This window comes from Trachypithecus francoisi, unplaced genomic scaffold (genome assembly GCF_009764315.1).
Source record: "Trachypithecus francoisi isolate TF-2019V2 unplaced genomic scaffold, Tfra_2.0 Contig00586, whole genome shotgun sequence".
In the NCBI taxonomy this organism is placed as follows: Eukaryota; Metazoa; Chordata; class Mammalia; order Primates; family Cercopithecidae; genus Trachypithecus; species Trachypithecus francoisi.
Window position 1 is genome coordinate 7,676,350 of NW_022680749.1, and position 18,236 is coordinate 7,694,585.

The 18,236-nt window shown below is 36.8% G+C and overlaps 1 protein-coding gene across 11 annotated transcripts in view; it reads right to left on the reverse strand.

Moving 5' to 3' along the window:
• Nucleotides 1-8,549: 8,549 nt before the first annotated feature.
• PANK1 (pantothenate kinase 1) overlaps nt 8,550-18,236 on the reverse strand; it is a 122,161-nt gene continuing 112,474 nt past the window's right edge. For 10 of the 11 annotated variants that reach the window (XM_033215996.1, XM_033216008.1, XM_033215994.1 and 7 more), the window contains 2 exons: nt 14,043-14,168; nt 8,554-10,013 (listed from right to left, as the gene is read on the reverse strand). In XM_033215996.1, coding sequence (XP_033071887.1) covers nt 9,954-10,013; nt 14,043-14,168 — 186 coding nt within the window. In that variant the 3' untranslated portion in view covers nt 8,554-9,953. Of the gene's footprint in view, nt 10,014-14,042; nt 14,169-18,236 lie in introns of all 11 variants that reach the window. The other variant, XM_033215990.1, reaches the window with a different exon arrangement.

Here is an 18,236-nt window from a genome sequence, read left to right on the forward strand (position 1 = left end):
GAGTGCAGTGGCCAGATCTCAGCTCACTGCAAGCTCCGCCTCCCGGGTTTACGCCATTCTCCTGCCTCAGCCTCCAGAGTAGCTGGGACTACAGGCGCCCGCCACCTCGCCTGGCTCGTTTTTGTATTTTTTTTTTTAGTAGAGATGGGGTTTCACCGTGTTAGCCAGGATGGTCTCGATCTCCTGACCTCGTGATCCGCCCATCTCGGCCTCCCAAAGTGCTGGGATTACAGGCTTGAGCCACCGCGCCCGGCCCAAAATGATGTTTAATTTGCCAAATTTCAACCCACTTATGGAGCTTAATTCAAAAATACTTTTGGCCGATATTTAAAATAAAGTGACATTTGACAGACTATTCAAATATTAAGTTTAAAAATATACTCTTCCTAAATAATAATTTTAACACAGACTCTAGATCCACAACTTGTAGGATTAACTATCTCTTCCCCAATATGCCGAAAACATGTACACATCCAAATATGCACATAGAATATGAATGCTAGAAACGTTTAAGAATATATTATGAAAAAATTTCATGTCAGGATAAATAAACTTCAGTAGTTAATGAAAAATAATTATTTTAAGGTTTAAGTTGTCTTTAAAATTAAATTTTACATATCTTTTCAAGATATATGAGAAGACATACACCACCTATCTCACTATGGAATGTGGTAAAACAAACATAATTTATAGCTGTGTAATGGCAGCCAAATGGCATAAATTCTTCAGATGCTGCACCTTGCTAAAATGGCAACACCAAATTTCATGAACAAAGTGAAGTGGAAGAGCAAAGAGAAGAAAAATCTAATACAACAATGGTTCTAATCTAATCTAATACAAAAAAATTTCTTTCTGGTTGCCTTACAGCTTAAGAGAAAATTTAAAACTCTCCTTAAGCTGTAACTACAAAAAATTTATAAAGAAAATCCATTAGTTAAAACAAATTAGGCAAATGGTATTGAGGCTACTTGAATTTATGTCACAGTGCCCTTATTATTAACCATACCAACCGTGGGCCACACACATTTGACTAAATGTACTTGGTGGTTGATTCTAGAAATGTCATAATTCAAGAAATGTACGAGGAAAAAAAACTACTGGAAAAGCAAAAGCAACAAGTGAAATATCTGACAAAATTGAAAATAATACCACATAGGTAAAAAAAAATCCAATTAACACATATAATTTCAGTTTTGTGCTATATTCCAATGGTTCTTTTCAGTCTTCTAATTTACATTGCTTTTCATATATTTCAGTAATATATAGGCATACCTTGGAGAAATTGCAACTTTGTTTTCAGACGCAGGCAATTAAGTCACATGAATTTCTTTGTTTCATAGAAGATGTACATATTATGTTTAGAATATACTGTAGTCTGTTAAGTGTGCAATAGCATTGTCTTAAAAAATGTAGATACCTTAATTTCAAAAATACTTTACTGCTAAAAAATGCTAACAATCATCTGAGCCTTTAGCTAGTACTAATTATTTGCTGGTAGAGGGTCTTCTCTCAATGTGTTTGGCTGCTGACTGATCAAGGTGGTTGTTGCTGAAGGTTGTGGCAATTTCTTAAAACAAGACAAAAATCAAGTTTGTCATATTGGTTGATTCTTTAACAAAAGATTTATCTGCAGCATGTGATGTCATTTGACGGCATTTTATCCACAACAGGAGTTTCAAAATTGATGTCAATCCTCTTCAACCCTGCCGATGCTTTATCATCTAAATTTACGCAATATTCTAAATCCTTTGTTGTCATTTCAACGATGTTTACAGCATCTTCACCAGGGGTAGATTCCATCTTGAGAAACCACTTTCTTTGCTCATCCATGAGAAGCAACTCCTCATCCTTTCAAGTTCTACCATGAGATTGCAGAAATTCTGTCATCTCTTCAGGCTTCACTTATAATTCTAGTTCTCTTGCTCTTTCTACCTCATCTTCAGTGACTTTCTCCACTGAAGTCTTGAACCCCTCAAAGTCATCTGTGAGGGTTGGAATCCACTTCTTCCAAACTCCAGTTAATCTTAGTATTTTGACCTCCACCCATGAATCACATATATTCTTAATGGCATCTTGACTGGTAAAAACATTTCCAGACAGTTTTCAACTTATTTTGCCCAGATCCATAAGAGGAATCACTATCTATGGCATCCATAGCCTTACAAAATGTATTTCTTAAATAATATAACTTGAACATTGAAATTAATCCTTGATCTGTGGGCTGTAGAATGGATATTGGATTAGCAAGTAGGAAAACATTAATCTCCTTGTACATTTACATCAGAATTCCTACGTGACTAGGTGCATTGTCAATGAAAGAAATCTTTTGAAAGGAATCTTTTATCTGAGAAGCAGGTCTCAACAATGAGCTTAAAATATTCAGGAAACCATGCTATAAATAGATGTGCTGTTATCCAAGCTTTGTTGTTCTGTTTATAGAGCACAGGCAGAGTAGACTTAGCATAAGTCTTAAGGGCCCTAGAATTTTCAGAATGGTTAATAAGCATTGGCTTCACCTTCAAGTCACCAGCTGCATGAGCCTCTAACAAGAGGGTCGGCCTGTCTTTTGAAGTTTTGAAACTACACATTGACTTTTCATCTCTAATTAGGAAAGTCCGAGGTGGTCTTTTCTTCTAATAGAAGGCTGTTTTGTCTACATTGGGAATCTGTTGTTTAGTGTAGCCACCTTCATCAATGATCTTTGCTGCATTTTCTGCATAACTTACTGCTTCACCTCATACTTTTATGTTATGGAGACAACTTCTGCTCTTAAACTTCATGAACCAACCTCTGCTAGCTTCCAACTTTTCTACTGCAGCTTTCTCACCTCTCTCAGACTTCAGAGAACTGAAGAGAATTAGAGTTTGGCTCTGGATTAGACTTTGGCTTAAGGGAAAGTTGTGGCTTGTTTGATCTTTTATCCAGACATAAAACTTTATATCAGCTGTAAGGCTGTTTTGCTTTCTTATGATTTGTGTGTTCACTGGAGTGTACTTTTAATTTCCTTCAGGAACTTTTCCTTGTATTCACAACTTAGCTAACTGGCACAAGAGGCCTAGATTTTAGCCTATCTCAGCTTTCAACATGCCTGCCTCACTAAGCTTAATCATTCCTAGTTTCCAATAAGTGAGAGATGTGTGATTTTTTTCCTTTCACTTTGGACACTTAGAGGCCATTGTAGGGTTTGTAAGTGGGCTAATTTAATCATTTTTGAGTCTCAGGGAATAGGGAGGCCAGAGGAGAGGGAGAGAGATCAGAGGACTGCAGGTTAGTGGAACAGTCAAAACACATACCGATTAAGTTCAGTGTCTTACATTTGTGGCACCACAAAACAATCACTGATCACCGATCACTGATCACAAATCACCATAATAATTATGATAATAAAGAAAAAGTTTGAAATATTGTAAGAATTATCAAAATGTGACCAAGAGGCATGAAATGACCTCAAGCTGGGAAAACATCACCAATAGATTTGCTCAAGGCAGAGTTGTCACAACCTTCAATTTGTAGAAAACACAGTATCAGCAAAGCACAATAAAACAACATATGCCTGTAATTCACATACCATTCAACTAATCCATTCAAAGTGTACAATTCAATGACTTTTAGTTGAATTATGCAACCATCATTACAATCAATTTTAGTATATTTTCATCACCACAAAAGAAACCTCATACATACTAGCAGTGCTCCTAATTTCTACCAAATTCTCAGCCCTAGGAGACCACTAATCTACTTTCTGTCTCTATAGACTTGGCTATTTTGGAGATCCCATATAAACGGAATCATACAATACATAGTCTTTTGTGACTAGTTTCTTTCACTTACCATAATACTTTCAAGGTTCATTTGTGTTGCAATTCTTTTTTATGGCCAAATATTATTTCACTGTATAGAAGCATATATTTTATTTATACATTCATCCGCTGATAGACATTAGGGAAATTTTAATTTTTTAGTTATTATGAGTAACATTACTAAGAATATGCATGAACAAGTCATATGTACATGTATATCTCCATTTCCTTTGGGTATATACATATCTGAGAGTGGAATTGCTGGATCATATGGTAATTCTGTATTTAACTTTTTGAAGAACTGACAGACTGTTTTCCAAAATGACTGTATTGTTTTGAAATCCCAACACTAATGTATGAAGGTTCCTATTTCTCTATTGTTGCCAAAATAATAGAGCCATGACTTCAGAATTCTGAAGAAAAGTGGTATCTAACATAAAATTCTGTAGTCTGCCAAACTATCAACTAGGCATGAGAATAGAATAAAAATATTTCTAGAAATTTTTAGATATGCAAATACTCAAAAATTTTTATCTCCATCACCTTACCCTTGGGAAACCACTATGTCCACAATGATAAAATAAAATACGAAAAAGGAAAACTTCTGTGCTGCTGTTTTCCGTAGTCTTGTGCAAGTATTTGACTTTTAAAACTATATGCATGTAAAATGTTGAATTTTTCTAAAAAAATACTTAAACTTGAAAAGAAGATGAACTCTTCTTATGGACTGGTTGAAAACTGTTTAGTGAAAACATTAACTGAAATCACCTCAATTAATTCTTGTTTGGAATGTTTATTTACTTGATAGAGCGTTAAAAAAAGAGGCAAAGACTTTTATACAAATTTCCTTTTTATTTTTGTATTGCAAGTGACGAATACTTGTAAACTAGCCCTTTGAAATTGACTTTAAAAGGCTCTACATAAATGGTTACAATGAGGAAACACCTTTTGGAATGTGAAATAATTGAGCTCATCATGGGAATAGGTGTTTGTGGCTGGGTTTTTTAAAAACCCAGTGGTCAACACATCACAGACAGATTAAAAAGGTATTAAATTTCAAACTTGTGCTGTGGAAACTATTAAATGACTCTGGTCATGACAAAATCATTAACAATAAAGATTCAAGTAAACAATTCAAATAATATTGTTTCATTAAATGAGTAGGGGGAAAACGTGCATTATTAAATCAATATATTATTTTACGTGATAACTTTATTTTAAATACGTATTACCTAAATTAAATATTCTAAGAAAAAGAAAATTAGCTATCAGTTTCCCAAAAACATCTTTCATTTTCATTGAGGTGGCAAGAATGAAAGCAAGGTGAGCGCATCATTCCTTAAAAGCTGAGGCCATGACTTAATCATACTTGCATTTTATGACCATCTGACTGAGGAAGTCTCTCTCCTCCCTCTCTATCCTATCACCTTGTTTCTTTTCTTCATAGCACTTATCACGCTCTGATATTTTCTTGTTTATTTCTTGGTTTATATGCTTCAAGTTTATCTGTACCAACTAAACGTCAGCCTAATGAAAGCAGAGCTCCTGCAGTCTTGTTCACATCGGAATGCATCCTCAGTGCTACCCAATGCCTCTCAGATCATTGATATTTATTAAAAATTAAACAGATGAGCAAAAGAATGGGCAGCTGGTAGACATAACAAACAAAGCACACTAATGAAATCTTTTTCACAGATGTGGGGTCATCTTCTGATCACTGGAAGGAAAACTGCTTTCTGACAATTCTTGTGAGTGATAGTTTACGATGCTCCCGGTATTGAAACCTTCTTACTCACTGAATAGACTCATAGTGGGGTTGCAGCTATTAGTAGCCTGTGTTCTCTGAGAAAGTTCTCAAGAATTTTTATAACCATCCTACTTACAGCAAAAGCATGGTTCACTCTGCAGCTACTGCATGAAGTCTGGCACAATAGGGAAAAAATGGAATAATGTTAGGTATTCAAAAGCACATAACTTGTTTACTTATTTACTTCAGCAGGGCATTTTGCTTTACCGCTTTGAAGCCAGATCATTTCTAGTTTCACTTTCCTTGAAACTCTTTGATGGCTCCACAGTGACTATGGAAAACCCCACAATGTTAGCATGGAAAACAAGTCCTTCCACAGTTGGGCTGGCTTCCTCTTTCTCACTTTCTCACTACCTGGTTTCTCTCTCATGTATGGGATTTTGGAAGTGTGGACAAGGAGTTGTGGATATATATTAGCATATGGAGATTGGTGAAACTAGCTACAGCAAAGAGCTTCCAGTCCCTGAATAAGCCAAGTGGTTTCTTCCATCAGCACTTCTGCTCACCCAGCTCCCTCTGCTTGGAAAGCACTCCCTTTCTCTCCACTTAGCGGTTCCTATTCTTCGGTTAAGACTCCATGAAACCTTCTCTAGCACCTTCTGGAGGACAAATGACCAGCCTCTCTTCTGGGTAGAGGCCACTACCCTCACTTGCAGATTTCTTCTAGGACCTGCCTCAAGGTTACTCCCAACACTGCAGCTCCCATCAGTTTCTGTTTTTCACTCCAGACACTGACCTCTTTGCAGTTCCTCAAATCCCTATTTTCATTTGCCAGGAGTGAAAAATATCTTCTCAGACATTTACACAATGTGTTCTTACCTCCATTCAACTCTCTGCTCAAAGGTCACTTCCTAGGAGAGGCTGTCTTTGTCCATCCTGAGAAATTCCTCCCTTTCTAATTTTTCTGAATAGAACTACCCCTTCTTTAGCCTTTACACTAGCTTACTTTTTCTTTGTAGTACTGATCTAACATTATATATTTAGTAATGTATCTGTCTTCTCTTCTAGAATATAAGCTCTGTGATGGTAGATCTTTATTATGTTTACTGCTGTGAATGTGAATGAACGAATGATTGAATGGCACTTGTGGCACTTGATGACTCATGTTGGCTTTGAGATTTTGCTGTCTTTCTCTGCAGGGATTGTATCCTATGCCTCTTAGTCTCCAGTTCCTTCCTGGCACAGGATAACTTCTTAGTGTTCCTTCTATGACTGAACGACATCAAGTATAAGTTACCTGTAACAATTGTTCCCAACAGAGACTCTGAATCCATGTATATTGCATAAGGTGAAGAACACAACTATATTTCCACAATCCCTTTATCTAAAACTCAGGACCAGATGTGTTTCAAAATTCAGAATCATTTATTTATTTATTATTTTCTTTTTTGAGACAGAGTCTCTCCCTATCTCCCAGGCAGGAGTGCATTGGTGCGATCTCAGCTCACTGCAAGCTCTGCCTCCCAGGTTCATGCCATTCTCCTGCCTCAGCCTCCCAAGTAGCTGGGACTACAGGTGCCCACCACCACGCCCAGCTAATTTTTGGTATTTTCAGTAGAGACGGGGTTTCACCATGTTAGCCAGGATGGTCTCGATCTCCTGACCTCGTGATCCACCCACCTCGGCCTCCCAAAGTGCTGGGATTATAGGCGTGAGCCACCACACCCAGCCAATTCAGAATCATTTATTACTTAACACCCCTGTCAGAGTCAGTATCCTGTTATCTAACCCATGAAGAGCCTTGCAACAAAACATGTGAAGAGCCATACTACATGTGAGAAATAATGCTCAAGTCAGAGTTTGTTGCCAAGTGAGTTGTCAAGATAGATTTCCTAAGTATGGGATTTTGGAAGTGTGGACAAGGAGCTGTGGATGTGTATTAGCATATGGAGACTGGTGAAACATCTCCATACTAACATGGGTTTCCCACAATCCAGAAGGTTAAGAATTACTGATTTAATACATTAGTTTAAATAATTTATTTTTTCATTGTAGCTAACATTAATGAAGCATTTACTTTACCCCTGTGCTGAGCTCTTTAAATAAGTATGTAAAACTATTATTTGTCCCATTTTACAGGGGAGGAAACTATGGTTTAGAAAGAGGCTTAGCATATCTTTGCACTGGTAACTGACTAAGCTGGACCCAGACTAAAGCTGCCTCACGATGAAAAGCCATGCTCTTACTTCATATTGTACAAGGTCAAAATTCTTTAGTCTTTCCAGTTTCTTTGTGATGTTGGGTCTAAGAAAAGTTTCTGTAATTCAAGTGAATGTGAAAATCCTCAGGCTACAAGTTCTCTTTTGTAAAAAACAGGCTGGCTATATGTAGTCAACATTTAACTGATATTTGTATAATGGAATAATATATTTTCTCAGCTACATTAATGTTTTAAATGTTTGTAATCAGAGATCAAGTGATTTCAGATAATTAAAAAAATATACAGTCACACTAACTTGCCCTGATTTCCTTTGTAGAACCATGATCTGCAGAACCAAGGTCTGCTATTACCTGATAGATGAGAATAGGAATGGTAGAAGAGGCCATCAAAAGGCACTAGTTATAAATAATATGTAGATTTTTAACTTACCCTTTTCAAGAACACTTTGGCTGCCTGAATTTTTTAAAAGCCAGACAGAACTTAATAAAATATATTTGTGATGACCAAATTTTGAAACTCCTTTGGAATTAACAAATATAGCAGTGAGAGTTGGCATTAAGGAGTCACTTGTACAGAAACAATAAAGCTATATTTTAAAAATCTATGCATAGGGCTACAGCTTCACCTGAAGACACAGTGTTTTGGACCATACCACACTCATGGGAAAGCCTCCGATTTTGAAATGTAGAGTAGCAAAAAACACAACACACAGTCATTTCATGGTACAAAGCCGATACTATAAACATGAGAATTAAGAAATGAAAATAACATATACACTAAAAACATCACAACAGAAACAGGCTTTATTTCAACCAGACAAATGAGTTCTTCAATTAACATCAACTTCTTCAAGACTTGAAGATATGGAAATTAAAGACGGTGCTCAGAAGGCAGAGAAAGGAAGATTCATCCTGGAGTAATTGTTCTGTCCTTCAAAAATCCCTTTCAACAATAAGCTCAATACACAAGATCATGGGATCTCACGGATTCCGACATTTGTACGTGACCCTCATTTGAAAGTTACCCATCAGTCTTAATGAAATCTTTCAAAAAGAAAAAATACATAGATCAGTAGAAATTATTTTTAATTTTAGAAACTGAGATTGAAGTACAGTTTTTAGTTTAAAATATTAAAAATGAAAAAAACTTTAACATTATTAAAGATGTATTGTTACAAATTTCCTAGATATATACATGTACAAAACAAACAGATATTACTATCTGACACCTCAACCCATGACTTACCCTAAATCTCCTGATATGAACAATTAATCTACTGGGAGGCTTTTCCCAATAAGTTCCAAACTTCTTGCACAAAGATTTGCTGCCATTCATATTCTGTGCATGGATGAGGACATTTCATCACAGACTATTTCAACTTAATATCACCTAGCATAAAATAAATCCAATGAAACACTATATTTATAAGGGATAAGACAAACTTGCCAGACTCATTAAATTCATTAACACATTCAGTCTTCTCTTCACGGGCATTTTCAAGAGCTTTAGATCTTGTGCTTAACTTTGTATTGAGCTGGTCAGCACCTTCATTGATATGAACAATTATGTCAAAGAAAGTTTACAGGTAGGGGAGGGAGATCATCTGAGGACAGAAACAGAGGGAAGGACTCTCTTTTTTCATAAGACAACTAAAACAGAAAAACAAGACAAAAAAGGGTAAACAAACAAATAACAAAAGTGTTCACAGTAAAACATGCCAGATTTGTAGTTTCATTTGAAACCAACAGCAAATCATGAAACGTCATGAAAAATATGAGTCAAGGTAAAATCTCCTAGAGTAATTACTAAATGAAGTTAAAATCACCACACTGATCAGTAAACCCCAGAAGAAAAATGAACAGCGCTTACATATCAGGTCCTTCTTAAACATCAAACAACTTTTCAAAGTTAATGCATACAATTGGTAGGTTTGGCCACGCTGCACCATTTTTTTAAAAAAATACAGTATACAGAAAAAAAACCTTTTATATTCCCCTGTTTTGAATCATTAGCTCAAAACCTAAGAGTAAAAGATCATCTGGAAGGATTTTAAATTATTTACAAATCCAGCAGGTTCATCTGCCATAATGGCTTGGTTTCCGTCCCAAAGCGACCTTCACCTTCTCCAGCAGCAATTTTTTAGTTCTCTGTCCTTTGGGGAGGCTGTTCCCTCCACTGCTCATCTCTACTTGTCATCGGTCATTTTGAACAGTTCCAACAGGGCCCCAACGGCTCCAAAATAACCCTATGAAAACAATACAAAACGATGATCTCTGAACTTTAGCCAAATACCTATTGTTTTTAATAATTCTAGGAATGCCATTAATGTAGATAAAAGAGAAATTTAAAACCTAAATTGTGCGTCACAAAACATGGCAGAATAATAACAACTATAATTTATTGGACACCTACTTATATATATTAAATAAATTCACATATGTAAGTGCTTAGAACTATGTCTGGCACATGTGTGCTAAGTGTGTGCTCGGGGTTGTTAGTATTATAACTATTTCATCTTTATCTTCATCATGGCAAAACTCTGATTATTATTTCACATATGAGAAATGGAAGGTAATAAATTAAATTACCCTTGCAGGGTCACAGGTCTTGTACCAGGGCTCAACACCAAATCTGTCTGACTTCAAAGTTATATTTCATGGGAGAAAACCCTAACTTCCCTCAGTAGCTCTTGCATAGGCACTTAAATTAGTCCAAGCCTCACTTTGCCCATCTATAAAATAAAAGACCATATGTCTATGAAAATGAAAGGAACTAAAAAAGATAGATTTGTAGAGAACTATGTGTTAGTTTGTTCAGGCTGCTATATATAACAAAGTACCCTAGACTGGGTGGCTTATAAACAATAGAAATTTGTTTCTCACAGTTCTAGAGGCCGGGAAGTCTAAAATCAAGGTGTCTAGTGAGGACCCATTCCTCATAGATAGCTGTCTTCACATTATAATCTCACATGGCTGGATTATGTGGTGGAAGGGGTAAGGGAGCTCTCTTAGACCTTTTTTATAAGGATGCTAATTCCATTCATGAAGGCTCAGCCCTCATGACCTAATCACCTCCCGAAGGCCATCTCCCAATACCATCACCTTGTAGATTAGGATTTCAACATACACATTTGAAGTTGGTCGGGGCACAAATAATCAGTCCACAACAATCTGTTTCCAAAAGGCAGGAGGCTCCATTCTTCTGGCACTTGCTGAACTCAATAGTTATAACTGCAGCAGTAGGTGTGAGTGTGGCAGGACATGGACGGATCTTTGCTGCTGCTGCTGTCAGCTCACATTTATTGAGGCCCCACTAATGCTAGAAGTGGTTCTAAGCACTTTACATGGATTTACTCATTTACCTATCACAATAACTCTATGAGAAAAATATGATAATTGCCCCTTTTTAAAAATGCTAAAACAGAAATTGACAGATGGAGTCATTGTCTAAGATCTCCAAGTCAGTAAAAGGCAGTGTTCTTAACTATCTGGCTAGATGATATCTCTTAAGAGATGTTCTGTAACATTAGTTGAATGAATAAGAAATTAAGTGAGGACTCCTAAGGCCAGGGCAGGTGACCAGAAAGCCACCATACCAGTGCTTCTCAAAAGTTGTGTCTCCATAGTATTCTCTAGTAAGGCGAACGTAAGCTACAGTGAATTTAAGAATGTAGAGAATTTTCTGAGGACCACATTATGAGGGTTACAAGAATATTCCATTTTCACTGGCCATAGAGACTGAGTTATGATATAGGGTAACAAACCAAAGCCAGAGTCCACAGAGGCTTAGGATTGTACAGGGTGATATAGGTGACTACATTTTTACCTATAGAAGTGGCTTTCCCCAAAAGGTTGGATTTTACTTCCTATCTTACCTAACTTCCCACGTGATGTTATAGAAGACTTTTTATCCCTGACAGTTTCCAGGCTTTAATAAAACAAAATACAGGCACAGAGAGTTCTAAATAACTGTAAATGCATTGGTAACTTCTTACATAAATAGCTCAATTTGAAGATGAGAACAAAATGGCACAGTAGTTATTCATTACAATTGAAACCCACAATACTAGCTCTCTCAATGTTTTTCTGCTGCAGTATACACAAGAGATTAGATACCTCCAGTGACAGCTCATTACTGCACTGCAGCACTGATTTTAAAGGAGGTGACAGGGGAGGTGGAAGAGAGAACGGCTTTTTTTGTTATTGTTTATATTATGGTAGAAACCCCAAGTAAGGGGGCCGGGATGGCTCACAACTGTAATCCCAGCACTGTGGGAGGCCGAGGCGGGCGGATTACCTGAGGTCGGGAGTTGGCGACCATCCTGGCCAATATGGTGAAACCCTCTACTAAAAATATGAAAATTAGTCTGGCGTGGTGGCGCACGTCTGTAATCCCAGCTACTTGGGAGGCTGAGGCACGAGAATTGCTTGAACTTGGGAGGCGGAGGTAGCAGTGAACTAAGACTACGCCACTGCACTCCAGCCTGGGTGACAGAGGGAGACTCTGTCTCAAAAAAAAAAAAAAGAAATTCCAAGTAAGGGACTCTGAATTTACTGACACTCTCCATTTCCTTTGTAAACAGGTTCACTAATGGTCACGTACACTGACCTCTTAAGGCCAACAGGCTACTCTTAGTCGCCCAGGCACTTCTGTTCTTACCAGCTGAGTTGCTTACTTGCCAAGAGTCAGTTGTGTTTATTCTTTTTTATTTTATTTTATTTTTTTTTGAGACGGAGTCTCGCTCTGTCGCCCAGACTGGAGCACAGTGGCCGAATCTCAGCTCACTGCAAGCTCCGCCTCCCAAGTTTACACCATTCTCCTCCCTCAGCCTCCCGAGTAGCTGGGACTACAGGCGCCCGCCACCTCGCCCGGCTAGTTTTTTGTATTTTTTGTAGAGACGGGGTTTCACCGGGTTAGCCAGGAGCTGTGTTTATTCTTAAATTTGTTTATGACAGGTTGATTGTAATGTAATAATCTAGTTTAACTATATACCACCTAATCAATAAAAAGAGCACAAATTGATGGTCAGTTCTATGAAAATCCAGTTAAATTCTTGAGAAATACTGAAAAAGGTAGTCAGAAATAACTGCTGTCTACTTAGGTGGATGCCACAATGTGAAAGATAGAGAAAAAAATCTATAAGAATTCTGCAATGAACTTGCTTCATAAGTATCTTTAACTTCTTAATCCACTTTAAGGAAACAAACTGGAAATCAAAGGAGGTACATAATATTGTAGATTATGAAAGAAAGATAACCACAGGACTCCAATCGGCAGAAACCATGCTCAAAAATAGGTGTTGGTCTCACATCAAAAGATTGGTGAGTGCACATTTACACATTTTAAGGTATAATAAAATGTTTGAAGAAAGATTTTTTGAATGATTACTCATTTTATCTGACTTTAAAACTTTTTAAAAACGTTATTATAAATTGACAACTTATAATCATATATTTATGGGGTACAAAGTGAGGTTATGATTTATGAATATAATGTGAAATAACTAAAGCAAGCTAATTAACATGCATATAACTTCAACTACTTAGATTTTTTTGGTGAGAACATTTGAAATTTACAAGTTTGAAATGTATGTTCCCATTTCTCCTACCCTCCAGCCTCTGTAACCACCATTCTACTCTCCGCTTCTATGAGTTTGATTGTTTTAGATTCCACAAATAAGTGAGAACATGCAGTATGTCTTCCTGTGTCTGGCTTATTTCACTTAGCATTATGTTTTCCAATTCCATCCATGTTGTTGCAAACTACATAATTTCTTTTTAAGTGCTGAATAGTATTCCATTGTGTATACGTACCACATTAAAAAAATCCATTCATCTGCTGATAGACACTTAGGATAATTCCGTAACCTGGTTACTGTGAGTAGTGCTGCAATAAACATGGGAGTGCAGACATCTCTTCGACATGCTGATTTTAAATCTTTTGGGTAAATACTCAGAGGTAGAACTACTCGATCATATGGTAATTTTATTTTTAGTTTTTTTGAAACTTCCATGCAGTTTTCTATAATGACTGTCCTAATTTACATTTCCAGTAACTTTTTAAAAAAATTAAATTAACCAACTACCAGTCCTGGTTGTTGGATAAGAACGCTTCCATTTAATATATACTTTTTTATTATCCTTTGTGTAAATGCAAAGTGTAAATGGCAACTTTTCTACTTGACCAATTTAAAAAACTAAGAGACCCGCTGATAGGTTAGCCAAACCAAAATATACTCCACATATGACAGTAAGTCTATGCAAGCTCAACCTACCTCATGTTCCAAAAACAGAGCTTTTAGTTGTCCTTTGGACCAAAAATCCATGGCATATGCTAGCAGCTTCATGGAGACCATATTGATTCTGAGAAAATTTCCAACAAACACAACTCTGTCTATATTCTGGAAAAAATGTTAAAGAAAACAATTGAATCATGGCATAAAAATAGGATTTGGCAAAGACCCAGTGTTACATATGTCTCTGTACAGAAACTTGAAGAGTAAATTTTCCTTGTTTTTTTGGTGGAATTATTTCTACATTGCTAAAATGAAGTTAAACCAACCTTATAGTACATTCCACAAGAACAAGAGGCTGAGATTTTTGTTGGGCAAGGCAGAAACTGATATTGGACTTATCTGCAGGTGTTATGTCATACTGCCTTAGGTCTGACATGAAATTAAGCTCCCAAAACACACCCATATATACAATTTTAACTGGAGTTCAAGTTCAGCTAAATTTCATGTGTAATACCTCAATCCCCCAACTTGTAGGTATAAAATACTCTTATAACCAACTCACAGATAAAATGGCTATGGTATGGTTTATTCGTGTAATGAATAATGCTCAATTTGCTCTGTGCTGGACACTGGAAATACAAAGAAGAAAGACTACTCAGTCTCTGCCCTCAGGATATATGGTGGAATATCCTGTTTGGTCAACAGATGAGTTAAAATATGATCGCAAAAAATACTCTATTTTTGTCATCATGGATGTGGCTCTGCATTCTGAACATACACTTATGAACATTCCTCTCCTATCCTGTTCATGCAGACATTCTTCAAATCCCATAAGCTTCCAGCTCCAGTACACTCGTTATACCTCCCACTCCCCCAGATATTTCTTAAGCTCAAACCAGAGCTCAGCCTGTCTACCATGCAGAGGCTGCTCACCACTCACTCACTCACTCACTCACTCACTCACTCAGAGCCAGTTGCTATGGTCACTCACTTATATCAAAGGCAAGAGAGTCTTTGAAGCTGGTATTATTTTCTGCTTAGTCTATCGAGAGTAAGCACGGTCTGGGAACATTACCTTTTAACTGCCTCAAATTTTAACAATGAATGTTCATAAACCTATTAGCCACTGAAAATTTTCTGTGGGTGGAGGAGTGGAGGTAGTTTTAATAAATTTTCATTAAGAAAAAAAAAAACTAACCACAAATCACCCAAACTAAGAGGTGACAAGGAACACTCTAAGAAACTCAGGCTGAAAAGAAATTTAATTAAATTGAGGAGTTTTGCCCTTTCTCCCCAAACAAGGGAGTCCAAGAGAGGATTTGCTGAAAGCTCATTCCTGCATTACCCTAATAGAAAGTCAGGAGTAGAAGTGGCATTAAAACTGGAAGAGCATTCCATGTTTCAGATAAATTCCAGGTGGGTCAAAGATGTTAAAAAAGAAAACAAACAAACAAACAAACAAAAAAAAAAAGAAAGAAAAGAAAAAGAGATTAGGGAAAAATATGGAAGAATTGGAAAAAAGTGTTGAAGTAGAAAATGCATAATAAAGGAAATCATTTCAAAATAATTGCTATATTTACTTTAAAAAGTTAAATTTACTTGGGGAAAAACATCACCACAAACAAATCCAAATGGGAAGCAATAAATGGAAAATATTATCATACATTTCACATCAAATGGATTTGTTACTTAATTAAGAGTTCCATAAATCAATAAGAAAAAAAGGCCAACAACCCAATAGAGTAATGAGTAAATAATATTAATAGTTAATCCCAAAATAAGGTATAATTTTTAACCTATTACATTGAAAAAAATAAAAAAGTTTGATAACTATCTGTGGAGAAACTTGTACCCTTATAACCCTGCTTGGTGGGAATATAAATTAGAACTACCTTTATGGAGGGAACTTTATATCTGTTAATATTACAATCAACATATCCTATGACTCAGCAAGTTCCCTTCTAGGAATTTATCCTATTTATATACTCATATATAGGCAAAATGATATGTGTGTATACATATATGTGTGTAAACCGTATATAAATACACCGTGAATATTTAAATAATAGTAAGAGACTAGAAAAACCTAAATATCATTAGGAAATTGAACAAATCAATAACAGCATATCTATATGTTAAAATGCCATAGGGCCGTTAAAAAGGAAGCAATTTAAAATATACTGATACGATCAATTTCAAGACGCATTACTACGTCAAAAAGCAACAGGCAGTATTTTTAGGGGTGCTTATTAAAACATATAGGGTAGATTGACATAATATCTTGGATTTGTTTTCTAGTATTTTAGCAAAAAAGAGGGAAGGAGGAGGAGAGAGGACCGGAGGGAGGAGGAAGACGAAAATAGAGAGAGAGAGAAAGCATGTGTTGTGAAGCCTTAATGATTGCAGAATCTGCATGGATGGATATATGGAGGTTCTTTATACTGTTCTCTCTCCTTTACATATGTTTATGCATCTTCTTAATAAAAAGCTGATAAAGCAAGATGTAGAATAGTATATGGAAGGTGAATTGTGTAGCATATAATTATATTTCAATGAAACTATTATTTTGTAAAAAGAATGTTACAGAGTTTGTTACCTTTAGAAAGATAAATGTATCCTACATTACATACAATATAAACAAAAGATATATTGCAATACATACAATAAAAACAAACAAAAAAACCCTAAAAACAATGGCAGCCTCTACTGAGGTTAACACTGACAGACAGAAGTGGAAATGGTGACTCACTTCCTTGTGTATCCTTCTAATGTCTTAGTAGTCTGTATTATGTGTTTGTATTATCTATTCAAAAATTTGAATCAGAAAATTTAAAATTGATGGGGAAGCATTTCACAGCATCTCAAGAATCACGGCAAAAATGTTTTAGATTTGGTAAATGTGGTGTCCCTCAATGAAATGGCTGAAATCAAAGGGTCTCAAATCAGTGACTCCAGAGAGCAAAGCAAGGACTGAGGGACTTGGTAGCTGCTCTCATGGGGAAATGCAACAATGCCAGTCACTGGCACGGCCACTGGGAGTCTGCACTGACTGGACACCCTCTGGGGGAGCCTTGGCCCCAAGGCAACTGGTGATTCCCTTCATTCATTCAGCCCCACAGAAACATATAAAATAGTTGCTCAAACCAGTGTATAACATGGCTACATTTTCAAATTGGCACTCTTGCTATACTCCACCAATCGATAATATTGAAATTGAAATCAAAAGTGAATAGTAAAGTCAGTTGCTCTCTCCCAAAGGGATTCTGATACCTGTGAAAAGACCTGCTGACCTGCCAGCTCACTGCAGCCAAAAGCACAAGAAGCTGGCTCTGCGGAAAGTAGGGGAAAGGGCATCTATTGCTCTGTGGGGCAAGAAGTGTTACCAGCTGACCTTTGAGAGCCCGTGAGTACAGCCAGCTACACACATACTGGTTTTGGGGCTTGTTTCGTTACTTGGAAAAATTCCCTTTAAAGGTTAATGTCAAGAAATAAACTCTGTTATATTGAGTCCCAAGACTCAAGTGGACTTTGAAAAAACATCTCTGGAATGCTCTTTTCTCTGAATATCAGCCTCCCATTTAAATTCCATCTGAACTGAGGGCTTCCAAAAAGGTATGTCCCTGATCTGCAGGCCAGTAACATACTGTGTTCAGTGTTATGCAAGGAGAGTGTGTCTTTTGTCAACCCAGAACTCAAACGCAGGGCTAACACCCATGCATCATAAAGACTGCCTCATACACTAACATTCAACTATTCAACTGGGAGGGGGCTCAAGGGGCTTTCTGAGTACCTATAATGTTCTATTTCTTGATCTGAGTGATGGCTATACAGGGGTGTTGTGTGGTGTAAATTCAACTGTAAGCTTATAATTTGAGCCTTCTTCTGTATGTATATCACCTCTCTATTAAAAGCTATATTTATAAAAACTCCATTACAGAGCTACTATGGTTCTTTAATACTCTCCTATGACCTGTTCCATGCCCCAACTCTTCTTTCTTGTCTTTCTAATACACCTCAGTGTGAAGAGTTCTACCTTACACACCTTGTATTTCAGAAAAGGTTCAATTTTTTCCAAACAAATCTTGCAGTGCTTCAAAACATGTTAATAAAACTTTGTCTGTCACCAGCTCCACCCCTTTTTGTGCCTGGGGCTCTGGCTGGCCTTGGCTGTAGTAAGCTCTCTGTGCTTTGATAGCCCTGTACAATGCTGCTTGAACTCCATGCCACAAGGCA